The 14,100-nt window shown below is 46.5% G+C and overlaps 1 protein-coding gene across 9 annotated transcripts in view; it reads right to left on the reverse strand.

Annotated features, from left to right (window-relative positions):
* Nucleotides 1–14,100, reverse strand: part of citb (citron rho-interacting serine/threonine kinase b) — a 59,762-nt gene that overhangs the window by 31,962 nt on the left and 13,700 nt on the right. For all 9 annotated transcript variants that reach the window (XM_029259483.1, XM_029259482.1, XM_029259479.1 and 6 more), the window contains exons 2-11: nt 8,420–8,528; nt 7,906–8,049; nt 6,551–6,670; nt 5,083–5,253; nt 4,499–4,552; nt 4,198–4,251; nt 3,790–3,930; nt 3,097–3,222; nt 2,538–2,633; nt 1,767–1,883 (exon numbers count right to left, since the gene is read on the reverse strand). In XM_029259483.1, the coding sequence (XP_029115316.1) occupies nt 1,767–1,883; nt 2,538–2,633; nt 3,097–3,222; nt 3,790–3,930; nt 4,198–4,251; nt 4,499–4,552; nt 5,083–5,253; nt 6,551–6,670; nt 7,906–8,049 (1,023 nt within the window). In that variant the 5' untranslated portion in view covers nt 8,420–8,528. The remainder of the gene's footprint in view (nt 1–1,766; nt 1,884–2,537; nt 2,634–3,096; nt 3,223–3,789; nt 3,931–4,197; nt 4,252–4,498; nt 4,553–5,082; nt 5,254–6,550; nt 6,671–7,905; nt 8,050–8,419; nt 8,529–14,100) is intronic.

The following is a 14,100-nucleotide window of genomic DNA, read 5'->3' on the forward strand; positions in this document are numbered from 1 at the left end:
AATGTAAAAATGAAATCTAGTGAAGAATATTAAAATAAAGCATGAATGTTTTTTTAACAACTTCCAGCTATTTTACTACTGCTTTGAATCTAATTTAAAGAGAAAGAGAAAGTAGAACTTTCTTGTCTCTCATTGATTGCGGATCGTTGACCGATTCGTCCCATAAACATGCGCAATGTTCCACATCTTGTTGATCACCGACACTCAGGAGCAGCAGATACGAGCTGTAAACACCGTAGCAGTGAGTTGAATTAATGCTATCTCACGGGCCTGTTCTGCTTGGCTCGTGCACTCCCTCCACTACTGACGGGAATTTCAGAAAATAATTTGCTCGGGAAAACTAAAGTAAAAATAAACAAACTAGAAAATATACACTGCAAAACATGCAACTTGACCATTTGGAACACAAGAAACCAGTGTATATGTAACCGACTGCTGAAAAGTAAAAATGTATGTTTCTACAAAGTCAAAAGTACATATGTGAAGCATAAAAATCGGTAAGATATGTGATCGGGAGCACAACTGTAGAAATGGATTCTCCACTCAGTGGTGAAAATATAGACTTTCTCCAAGACTGACTCTCCACAAAGCATGTCTGTGTGGTATTATTTGACTTACTGTCTCAGCCAATCAGCATTCAGTTTCACAATATGTCGAGTATAACGCTCATACCTCAAAAACTGAGTACATCCTGTTCCCACAGAAAACACAACGCACCCCCGCTGACTTCCTGAGACTGGTACAGTTCTCATCCAAGTGACACAAAGAAGGAATCTTGGCTAGAAGTTATTTCACTAACACATTGAGAAGAGGCACTTGGAGGACGACTGGTCCCCCGCCAGACTTCGATAATTTGCAGTTCACTTTTTTCGGCACAGCCATTAGGAAGGTGGCCAACCTTTAGGCTTAAACACACTTATATTTCATATAGTCCATCTCCTCTAACTTAGGAGGTGGACTTTGGTTCATATCAACAATGTACGCCTCCTTCTCCAAATCACATCACATATCTAGGACAGGATGTTCTCTCTCACTGTGCATTTCTTTATGTGCAAACGGGATAACATTAAGAGGGATGTAAACCCGACAGATGAACTCAGCATCTCCTTGCTTGGACCTGTGAAGTGAAATCGACTGCAGATGTGACGTTACACAGGTTGAGGTACACACTCCTGCGCCTGCCTGTGGGTGTGATCTTTTGGCACAAATCGAATATAATGCCGCTCATAAATTTTGTCCTTTGAAGAGAACATGACAGGAGGTCTCTATGTTTCTCTTCAGGCTACTCCATATAAAAAATCCCTGGGCTGCCACCCTTTTACTTCTATTTTTCATTTACTCAATTTATTTTAAGAAATTCATAAAATAAAATTTATAACTATATTTATTTATTTCATTTGATTCATTTAGCTCACACTTCTTGCCAAAGCCATTTACAGCATTTAGCTTCTTCTGAAATGATTCTCCCCATTTATACAGCAGGGTAATTTTTCCTGTATCAATTTAGGGTAAATATCTTGATCAAAGATACTACAGCAGGAAGTGGGATTCGGTCCCTTGATCTAAGGGCAAATGCTCTAACCAACATACCACCTGCTGCCTCTGAAAATGAACTCTGTACTGAAGGAAAAGAGTTTACTCCTTTCCAGTCCAGATGTTCTTCAGCTCAAGACATGAACTCAAGATGAACTCTAGGGCCGCCAAAGCCAGGGACCCCAGGGGAGAGCTGAGCCGTGTTGGACGGCGCCAGGTCCGGCTGCACCCACCGCCTTCTGCTCGCTGATGACCTTGCCCTTCTCCAGAGCTTCTTCCTCATACTCAGCCTGCTTGGACTCCAGGGCCTCCTTTTCCGCCAAGTCTGCCTTCATCTGGGCTTCCAGAACCTGGGAAAGGGCACAGAGGGAAGGGCAGCATCGACAAGCCCTCGGAGAACCACACACGTCTGCAAATTACCACCTTTACTCATTTCCTTTAACATTTCCTTCCCCTTCTGCAATTACATTTCAAAATTAACACTCAAACAGTTGTAATATTTGCCCTTGGAGATACTGCTCTGTCTTGGAGATAACGTAGTGCTCCTACATATTTTTCATGTAAGGAAATGGGGCTTGTGGTAACGCCAGTGCGCGTGTGGATATTTTTGAAAATAAAGTGGTTAACAGTAGGTTGACTGCGCAGATCAGATCAGCGCTGCGCATGCAGTGTGTCTGCTGCAGCTAAATGTGTTTTTGCCCACCCCCATCCTCAAACGTCAGTGATGCCGGACCACGTCGACTCTGAGACAAATGCTGCTCTAAACAAGCCAGGTTATTTTAGGACGATGCTGACGCTAAACTTATCGACGATATTTCTGGTACAAGGGGCGGGGCGCAAAATGTGGTGTAAAATTAGAGTTTCCAGCATAGGGATTCCACTGTCAGGCTGTGCATGCAGGTGACGGACTGCACACGTGGGGTGCGACACAAGTAGGAAACCACAGCACCTGCATGGGACTGGAGGAGGGGTGAGGCTCAGCCTGCAGGAGGCACCACCTGTACCTTGATTTTGTCCTCGTAGAGCCGTTCCTTCTGCACCAGGTGAGCCTCTGTGCGTTGGGCGGCAGCCTGGGTCTGACGCAAGCTACCCTCCAGCTCCTGCAACAGCCACGGTAAACCGCCATGGGAACCACAGCAGAAACCCCAACGGGAAGCGCCATCGAAACAGCGAGGACAGGTTTAGCCACGACAAACAAGCCAACAAACAAACAACAATACCCATCGCTTGCCCTTGGCATAGAGACAGACCCCCCCCAGCAGTCACACATACACACACACCAAAGGCAGGGAAAGTGGCTGTGTTTGCAATCTGTCGCTTTTGGACCAGGGACAATTTGACCATGGGTTCCGAGGACAGAGGGAGGGAGCAGCGCCATGCGGGCTAGGAGCAGAGGCTGATCCTGCTGGTTCCAGCGTGTGGTAGTGGGCGTCGCGCATCTGCCTCCCATCCTACCCCACGCGTTCCTCCTCTGCCCCAGCGAGAGACCGATCATCTGGGAAGTGGAGAGGAGGTGGTACGGGGAGGCGGGAGACTTCGACGGCACTCTCCATCATCTCTCACCAGGATCTTATCAGCCATCTGCTGTATCTGCTGGGACTTGGTCTGGATGTCCTCTTTGAGCTTGTTCTCCCTCCGTTCCACCATCTCCAGCCTCTTCACCTGGTTCTCCAAGGTCTTCTTGCCTTCCTGAAAAAGCGCACGCACACGCACGCACGCACACACACACACACACACACACACACACACACACACACACACACGCACACACCATAAGATATATAAGCTCACTGGACAAATTTGTTTCTCAACAAAATCATAGGTGACTCATCTTAACACATTTATGAAAAAAAAAACATTTTAAAAACTGTGAGCAACAACTGAGATTACATTAAATATGGAGGGATGGGATGCTACTTCAGATTCCAAAAATAGAGAAAGAAAAAAACTGTGAAAATCCTTTGGGCAGAAAATGTGAAAAAACAAGAACAAACTGAGGCACTCTTACACTCTAAAGCGCTTATTATAATTACTAATGAGATTTGCAAATGAAAACATAGCACTGATGGTATATCATGATGGCAATAAGCTTTAATTTACTTGTTTCTTCAGCAGGAAATGCTACTTAATTTCTGCATTTCACTTTTTTGCGGTAGCTGTCAAATGAACAGGCATGGCCAAGGTCATGGGTGTGGTCAAACCAATGGCTGTGGCCAAAACGGGAGTGGTCAAGAACATGGGTGTGGCCAAACCTACTTCGGTCTCCCGTAGCTTCCGACGGAGACTCTCACTGGAGTCCTCCCGGTTTTGCAGACGCTCCAGTTCACGCTCCAGACGTTCCTTGGCCTGTCGGACGTTTTGCAGGAGCTCCGTAGCCTCCGTGCTGGCCTTAACCGCCTAGCCAACAGCAAGTCAGTTAATTCATCCACCAATCAGACATTGAGTCAAAACTGCCTTCACTCATCTGATCAAGGAATCTAACAACCACAACCACCTGCCCACCATGGGGAGAGAAACCTGCATTTTCAGAGAAACTGGGTTAGTGACTGATTTGGAAGTTTACTTAGGGAAAATCAATCAGTTGATCAATTAATCAAAGTACAAGGTGTCACACACTTTTTACAGGTGTTCCGATCCAATGACAGAGTAACAGCGGGAAGTCACCTTGGCCAGTTTGTCCTGAAGCTCCTGGATTTTTACTTGCTGCTCTGCGTTGGTCTGAAAGACAAGTTTGTTGAGGCCATTACAAAACAGTTGAAGAACAACGCACCAAACAGTGCAGGAGACCCTCCAGCTGAAAAGATCTGCCACCACAAACACATCCTCATCTCACTACTCTCCAAGTTAAGAGAACTACATAAACCAAACCATCTTAAACCCCTGCCATCATTGTCCATTCTGCCACATGGGACCAGTTCATGACATGAGCACCAGTTGTTGGCCTTTCCCAGTCTACAGCCATCACCTTCTCCAGCTTCGAGAGCAGCTCCTGGACCTCGACCTTGCCTTGTTCTTTAGCCTGCAAACAGAGTGAAAGACAGGCAGGTGATTCGCAGCACTGTGGTCTGCTGTAGGGAGAGGTGGCCTTGTGGGGGGAGGCAACGTAGATGACACACACATACACACACGTTACCAACTCAACGGGCTTTGCTGATGTAAGGCTTTGATGACACATACTGAAACAAAACACAATTAGCTGTTAAACAAGGCAATCATCACTTATTGCAGGGAAAAACTATCACTTCTGTTTACCTCTTTTCCCAAAGTCCCATTTTTGAGCCCAGTTGTCCCTTTCTAATGTTTTGAAGCAGAGTCAACAGAGCTGGTGCCAGCTCGGCATCATTAACTTTGGCAACTCAACCACCTTTCCACAGACTGCATCAATACCACAAGTCTTACAGAAATTTTACAGTTGCGAGGGTCAGTATTCGAAGATTATCAGTTTATATCAAAATTCTTGGATCAGGTCTGCAATGGAGCAGTCAGAAGCTGCATCCACTACTCAGGGTCCAAAGAGGTCATGCCAAGACAGCCCTATGAACTCCGCACCTTCTGGATCCTCTGCTGGTAATCTGCGGCCTTCCTCTTGAGCTCCTCACTCGTCTGCCGGGACTCCTTCAACTCAGACTCGTACAAGTCGCTGCGGCGTCGGGCGGCAGACAAGTTCTCCTCCAGCTGCCGGATGGTCACCCGCATCTCCTCTAACTGGGCGTGGTACTCCTGTGGGATTGGGGTAAGCACGGTGAGGGTAGCATGGAGGGGTTAACAGAAGAAGTGTGCTTTAGGGCCCCCAGTCACACAGTCAATAAATATCGACACAAAGAGCACAAAGTCACAAAGCACGATTCAGGTGTCTTCAGCAAGAACGTTGGTGTCTCAAGAAACATCCATCAGTCTTAAGAAACGCACCATCGTGGTGGTCACGAGTCTATCCCGGACCCACAGGGGGCGAGGCTAGGTCGCCAGTCCATCAGAAGGCAGTCACACACACTTGCACTAGCACACTATGAACATAGTCACCAGACCACCTGAAACTCCTGTCTTTGGACTATGGGAGGAAACCAAAGCACTTGGGGAGAAAGCAGTTGAACAATGGGAGGACATGCAAAGTCCACATGGCCTAAATCAGATTTGAACCAATGGCCAGACCCACAGCTCAGAACCTGTGAAGCACCTGCTACCTGCTGTGCCACTGTGCTGAAAACACTGAAAGAAGTGTGTCTGAATGACACAATCAAGCGGATCACGCAGAAAAACAAGGCTGGAATAATGTTACTGACCAGTGACTCTAACACACCAGTCGTTGTAAAGCGTAGCTCGGGAAATGAGATCCTGCTTTGTTTGCCTTGGACTTGGTGTTGTACAGCCTGGCACTGGGCACGGATGAAACACGGAGGTGTTTAATAACATGCAGTTGGCGTCGGTGGGGTAGGGGAGCGGAAACAGTGCACCGCTCCACTGTTAATTAACAGGGCACAGGATGGCACACAGCAGTTCTCGCACCACGCAGGCCCTCGGCCGCTTTCTCCTGACCGCGTGCCTGAGACGGAAAGGTCAGACTGCTGCGGCAGCTGGCAGCACGTCGCACAACACAGGGCCTGTCAAACAGGGGAGGCAGGGCACAAAACTGTTGCGCGACACAAAAATAAGTTCGTAACCCCGATATAGATATACAGATTCGGATGCTGGCTTGACATGCAATTCGCTGCTCTTCCTTTCCCCGAAGTGTTTGCATGGCTGGATGTACGGTACCACGATTCTAGGAAATCTGGCATTAAGGTACTTCTCCGGACTGAGTGTTTGGAATTTATTCAGCCCATATTGATCGAGTGCCTCAGGGAAAGAAGCCGGTTCACTCCGCCCAGGAGAGAGCGTGATTCTGTAGGACCTTGAGAAGGGGGTGAAGTCCTGAAGACCAGGGGCCAAGCTCGCCAATCCAGGGCTGCTGAGCGTAGGGAAGTGAGAGGACCACTAAACCACCATGATGGAGATGAACGTCGGGGCACCACAGCCCTACCTGCTCCTTGATCTCCTGCAGCTTGTTGCTCTGCTCCCGGATGTCATGCAGCAGCTGCAGCGCCTTGCCATCCTCCTGGGTGACCTCCATGCGCGCCTGCTCCAAACTGCGCTTGAGGCTCTGGAGGCGGAACACAGATAGACGGACTCGCACCATGAGCCAAAGTGTCACGAAACTGCCCCCCGTCCCCCAACCACCCCATGATGATGTGTCGACCTGGGGGGCCCCATGGAGAGGCACATGGGCGGCTGTCCATGGTGCTGAAATCCCCCCAATTCAAAAAGCCTCTTTTCCACAACAAGCCAATTTTTGTTGTTAAATCACACAGTATGTCATATATATTTACATTTATGCACTTAGCAGATGCTTTTCTCCAAAGCAACTTACAAGGGATACTATGTAGTGTTATCAGCCCATACACCTTATTCACCGTGGTGATTTACACTGCTAGACACACTACTTACAATGGATCACTCATCCATACATCAGTGGAACACACTCTCTCTGTCACTCACACACTATGGGTGAACCTGAACAGCATGTCTTCGGACTGTGGGAGGAAACCCACACAGACACGGAGAAGACATGCGAACTCCACACAGACTGAGCAGGGATCGAACCATATCCTCTCGCACCACCCAGGCGCTGTGAGACAGAAGCGCTACTCTTTGTGCCACCATGCCATACATTATAAAGGAAAAAAGATCGATACAAGTTTAACGGTCTACAAAAATGTACACATAAAAAGGAACAAAAACAAGGGACACACATTGACTTCAGAGCCTACAAACACAACTGGGAGCAGAAATTTGTTTGCACTTCATTTTGTTCATGATTCCAAGGTCACTTCTACTCGGTGAGTCAAAATCAAGAAAAGCTTGACAATACATAATTTATGTGCACTTGTGTTCTCAAAAATAGCTAAATGTACCTATAATAAAAACAGTTAGCATTTTTACAGAACAGGAATAACTAGAAAATTCAGTATCTTCTTAACTTCAACATACACTAAAACTGACACTGAACTCAAATACCTGAAAATACAAATAAACTCCTACTCAATGATGACCCGTTCACCAGTTCATCTCGTAAACAACATTTCTCACTTTGTTATTGATCACCAGCGCTCAGAAGCATCAAACGCAATCTGTAAGCACTGTGGAAGTGAGTTGAATCGAGGCAGCAAATTAAAGTAAAATTAAGCAAATGGAAAAAAAAAATTTAAGTAAATAAACTGAACAAAATACTGTATCTGCAAAAAATGTGTAACTTTTGTCATTTTGTCACGTGCCCCTCGGCTGGGGAGATGCTGAGTGTCCGGCTGACCATCCGTCCCCTGCCCCGACGGCACTTACGCTGCATTCCGTGATGTAGGTGGCCAAGTCCTGCTCCAGGATGCTTCGCTGCGTCTCCGACGCCTTCAGCTCCACGTCCTTCTGCTGCAGCACGGACTCCAGGTCGGACATCTTACGCTGCACGCGGGAGATCTCCTGCTCCATCTGACGGGCGGACGGGAAAACGCGTCTGTTAGCGCGCCGTGCGCCAACTGGGGACCTGCAGGAGCCCTGCTGACGGTGCTGTCGAGGAAAGACGGCGGCCACCAAATCAGATCAGCCACTTAATAAGTGATGCTGAGTGATGAGGCCGCTATCAGCCGGTCGGAAAACGAAGCAGCGATATTGACTTGCCGCCTCTGCTGCGCCGGCCCCGTGCCCGAGTGAGCGTAGTGCGCCGTCGCTAAGGACCTGCTCCGCATCGCTGTGATGGATGCGGCCAATTAAGCGAGAGCTAATTACCCGAAGGTGCAGAAGCCCCGCGGAGCGACGGCCCTCCCACCGGACACACGGACACCCACATGTCGCACGCTACCTTCAGACATCGGCCCAGGGTCTTCAGCAGCTCTCTGCCCGTTTACGAGGAGCTTCGTGAGGCCCGGGAGTCGGGTTCAATGGAGAACCGAGGGTCCAGGACTACGAACCTGGGAGCAGAGAAACGGACATGGGGAGAGCGAGAGGAAGAGGAAGGAGTGAGAGACGGAGGCTTTGGCAGTAAAGTCACTTTCGTACATTTGTCCACATAAGCAGAACAGCCTAAACAATAAAAAGCATAATTTATTGTTCAAAGAACTGCCAAAGTGCTGTAAGAACAGTAAAGAGCTCCAAGGTCTTGCAATATACGTTCCAAATCACAATTGCGTTATGAGCATCATAAATTGATATCATTATCATAACATACAGATCAAGGTGGCATGAGTTAAGCTCAACTCTTCAGAGAGTTTCCAAGAGTCTTCCCACCTCATCGCTCTCCAGTGACTTCCTGCAGCTGCAGTATCAAGTTCAAAACTCGGGTTACAGCCTGCAAAACCGTCCAGGGATCTGCTCCCCGATAACTACAGCACCCGATTGCTGAAAATACCCCAGCAAGAGCGCCGTGCTCCTCCACCCGTCTGCTTGGTGGTCCCACTCACAAGGGGTTCAAAATCAAAAGTACATCTGTTCTCATTTTAGCCCCGATGTGGTGGAATGAGCTCCCTCAGAGCTGCTGAATCCTTCCCACATTCACGAAGGGTTTCAAACCCATGTCTTTCAGAGTCACTTCTCTTCTGACAACTACATAATTGAGTTCAACATCATGTGCAATGATTATGTATTGCTCTTTGAATGCCACTGCCATAGGAGCTACTGGAGGGATGTGAACCAGCAACATAGTGGTACTGGACACACAAGCTGTGTTTGGTAGGTAGGACAGGGTTGAAGAGAGAAGTGGATAATGTAGGGGTAGGAAGGCTGAGATGGGGCAATAGATATAGCAAAAGGAATGGCGAGTAGAGGGGTAGATGATGGGGTCAAGGAAAGGTTGGGTGAAAGGTGGATGATGGGAGTAAAGAGAAGACGAGGTAAAGGGGTAGGTGATAATTCGTAACTGTGTCTAAAGTTCTTTGTGATGTTGATGATTGTTTTTGTTTACACCAAACTATTTTCCTCTTTGGAGAAAAGTACCTGATGAACGTGTAAATGTAGCTGCTATGACCACATATGATAACTGATTATTTTTTTTTGTTTTTTTTTTTTTTTTTACAAGCAAAATGAAGTTACAACCAGCTAATTATCACTACTAAAGTGCCTTCATGTCAGTGTGATGCTGCCGTCACATCAGTTCAGAGATGTGTATTTTATACCGCTGAGGTTAAATGACTCACAGAGCAGCAAAATCAGTATGACACACGTATCACACCCACAACGCTCTGCTGCAAGAGTGTGAACGTTCAGCACAATTTGATTTAAAAACAAAAAAAAAAACAAAAAAAAAAAACATACAACTTTTTTCCCCAGTGGAAAAACCTGAAATTCACTACCACCTCTGGATATCAAAGCCATCATAAAAGTTAATTACACGCAAACCTCACAGCCACCAAGCTGGAAGTGTGATGGTTATGGTTCCAGTCCCACTCTGTAGTACCTGGGAGCTTGTTCCACCACATTAGGGTGAAAACCAAACACCAGGGGACTTTCGATCTGGAACATCCTGTGAGTGGGATCACCAAGCGGCCAGAGGTGGAGGAGCAGAGCGCTCTTGATAGGCTGTAGGGAGCGATCAGGTCCTGTAGGTACCAGGAGCAGGTTCTTCACCATCTTGTCGACCAATACCAGAGTGTTGAACATGGTACAGAAGCTACGGGAAGCCAGTGGAGAAAGATGATTATAGCACCATTTACTTCCTCAAAGCTGCCAGTACTGAAGACCTTGAGGAAACTATGTTAAAGTTAATTCTAGTCATGGGGAGGAAGGTCAACCGTAATGTGCTTTGCACAGAAACGGAAGGGCATTGTGTTGAGCACTCAAGGGTTTTATGAGGCATCATATTCACCGTGGTTTACAAACGCTCCTTTTCCAGACAGGGTTCGGTAGATTCAGGTGATTCTTGGAGTTGATTTTTGGAGTAACAGTAAGACTTGACAGCAGAACACTGAGGGCATACAGGGTGCAGCTCTCCAGTATGTGGATGTAATTCATAATCGTACATTTATTTCGGTCACATATAAAACCATCAATTAGTCTCCGATCTCACATCATCTTCCCAGCCCAAGTAGGGATTTGCTGTTGAGACGGTGACAGCGTTTACACTGGTGAAGAGACAGTGCAGAGCGTCGCTGACAGCTGTGCGCTGCAGCGCATTTTACATCCATCGGTCGCCCCTCAAATGCACCGACTGTGCGCTTAATATAGAGACTCAAGCCATTATGTTCACGCGCGCTCAAATTAATGCAAATCCCAAAAGTGAGGAAAACGAATCAGAGGCGTACGGACCGCAGATCCCGATGCTCCTGTCGAGAGTGGAAACACGGCCTCTAGGAAGGAGGACGGACGTACGCACACACATACACGAGGGTAGCGCGGACCAGTTCAGCGCTGAATCTCTTCACCCACCTCTCCACGGCAGAGTGGACGTCAAAACAACAGTGCTGCTAAAAAAAGTTCCCCCCGCTTCGCCCCCATCCTCTCAGCTCACCCACACAGAAGACCAACAAAGGTGTGTTCACAAAAGGAAAGAGCTGCCTGCGTGACACACGCTCGCACAAGCCGATCGGGTTTAACCCCTTCCATACCCTTGGGGAGACAGCTGGGGTGCTGAAAAACCCGTTTCATTTTAAAATGGTGTTGCGCAGTGAGGCTTCCCTCAGGAGGTGTATTGGAGGTCATCTTCTGCTGCAGTACCCTTGAACAATGTACCTACCCTGAATTACTCTAGTCAAAATTACCCATGGAAAATCATTGTAAGTTGCTTTGGAGAAAAAGCACCAGCTAAATGAAGAAATGCTCAACCTTCAATCCTCCACCTCATGCTCTTGAATCCATGATCCAAACTTCACCCTGTCATCTACCCCTTTACCTTGTTTTCCCTTTAATCTGTCACCTACCTCACCACCCAACCTTCCCTTCACCCACTCATCTACTCTTCCTTCCCTTTATTCAACCGTTTGACCCACCTCAACCTTCTTTCCACCGCATTATCTCCTTCTCCTTGTCTCCACCCTACCATCTACCCCTGCCTCCAACCATGTCCTAACCCAGTCGCCTACCCCCATCCTCCAAGATTCCATTCACTTATTCTCCTCTACTTCCATCCTATCATCTACTCATGCAAATCTTTATTCCAATGTCATCTTTTCCAACTTTCCTCCACCCTACTATTTCTCCTTCCAACCCTGTCCAACCCTATTATTATCCCCCCCAACCATTCTCATCTCCTCATCTATTACATTCCCACCTTTCCTCCACCCTCTCTTCTACCACTCTCTCCAACCTTCCTGTGACCCCATCATGCACCCCCCCTGCAACACTGCTATCACCCTGTCATCTACTAGTCTCTCCAAACATCCCTTTATCCTATGGTGAACCCCTCCATGGAATCTTCCCTCCACCTGATCATCTCCTACCCTCTAGCCTGCCCTCAAACCTTCCCTGTATCCCATCGTGTCCCCTTTCCTGCATCATACAACTTGTCCTCCACCTTACCTTGTCTCCACCACAGTTATGTCCAACTACTGTTCCAAACTAAAACTTCACAGAAGCACAAAGTCAGTCTTGGGCCAAGTTCATCCAAAGCAGGAGGTACTTGCATAACGCCTCCAAGTGCTATTAATACAATCAAAAGGAGAAAGCGATAGAGAACGAGAAAGAAAAAAAGAACAAAAAGCAAACAACGTGAACTTTAGCAGTAGTTCTCTTCTAACAGCCAACCTACTTAACTACTTGTGCTCTTCGTGACTTTTTTCTCTCAAAGCGCTACCAAGTAGAGACACGGGGAACAGCAGGTAGGGTGGTGAGGAAAACTGTAACCTTTACTTCATTGCACAATACTTGGATTCACATCCATTCCTCCTGCAGTACCCTTGATCAAGGTACTTACCCAAAACTGAAATATAAAAAAATCAGGATGTGGAGAGCACACCATCATTACTCTAAATACTACATTGAACAGGGGGTTTCCAGCACCCAACGGCCTTATTCTTCATTTCACTACAAGTTGAGTGTGTCTTTTGTTCTTTCTTACAGTAAAATGACATATCCGAATAAAAGGGTAAATTATGTTAAGTAGCTCAGCTTACCCACATTGCGGGTCGCCTTGCAATAATGTGATCGCAAAAGAATGACTATTTAACTTATCAGAGAGTAACGTCTTCAAAAGGCATTGCTACACAGCCTGTTCAATACTAGATGAAAAACAACCAGAAAGGAGAGTTGCTGGTAACAGAGTAGTAGAGTAGTTAGAGCTGCTGTCTGTGGACCCCACAGTTCCAAGTTCAAGTCCCACCTCTAGCTGTAGTACCCTTGAAGAAGGTCCTTACCCTAGAATTACTCCAGTAACAATTACCCACCTGTGTAAATAATAAGATGCTTTAGAGAGAAGTGTTAGATTTTTTTCATCTAAGACGTGAATAAGACACCAGAATTATGTGAAGGGGGTGTGGTGGCGCAGTGCGTTTGACCAGGTCCTGCTCTCTGGTGCGACAAACTGGTGTCCCGTCCTGGGCGTGTCCCCTCCCTCTCCAGCCTTATGCCCTCTGTTGCCGGGTTCGGCTTCGGCTTCCCACAACCCCCCCCAACATGGGACAAGCGGTTTCAGACAACGTGTGTGTGAATTATGTGAGGAAACACACCTTTGGCATTTTTGGAGGGAAATGCAGCAGTTAGGTTTGTTTTATTGATTGAACAGATATGATAAAGTTTATTGAAATTACAGGATGTTACAAAACCCCTCACTGCACCAAAAATGCTGCAACGTTTCCAGCAGGCACGAGGTCTCCCCAAAAGGGAACAGGACATGCTCACATGTCAACAGCACATAAAACATAGAGGGAATCTAAAGACCTCCACCGAAGACAAAAATATGAGAGATTTTTGCTGAGGTTGTGCATGTTAGTTAGGAAAGGTTTTTTACCCATTACAACCACTCCTATTAAGATATTTTTGGTAGCGATTCACAGACAGGGAATTTAGAATGTAGAAAAATTTAAATTTCCAAAAAAAAAAAAAAAAAACTGGTAATCAGACAGCTACTGTACTCCCTGGATTTTATTTAAATCGCAACAGGAACCCAGTTTTCCAGTCCCCACTCAACAGTCTTTATGTAAAATTAAACTGCTCTGCAGAGGCAGAATCACGATATAAAACACATACGCAGTTTACAGACAGAAGAGTATGCAAGATAAAACCACTTCACTGGATAACATAGTGGCAAAGCGAGAAAAACAACAGATGTTTGCCAGAGTTTAATATTATTTGCATTTCCCAGAGTGTTGTTTTATTATTATTATCATCATCATTATTATTATTATTATTATTATTTCTAGTATATTTGAGCATCATACTTTGTTTACCCTATTATAAAACTGCTGTAGTGACGGTGTTGAATATTATATCCCACCTCCAGCTGTAGTACCCTTGAACAAGGTACTTACCCGGAACTGCTCCAGTAAAATTACCCCAGTGTAGGTAGATTGACAGGTAGGTAAATAATTATAAAGTAGCTTAATAAAAGCTTGGGAG

This window comes from Scleropages formosus, chromosome 17 (genome assembly GCF_900964775.1).
Source record: "Scleropages formosus chromosome 17, fSclFor1.1, whole genome shotgun sequence".
Lineage (NCBI taxonomy): Eukaryota > Metazoa > Chordata > Actinopteri > Osteoglossiformes > Osteoglossidae > Scleropages > Scleropages formosus.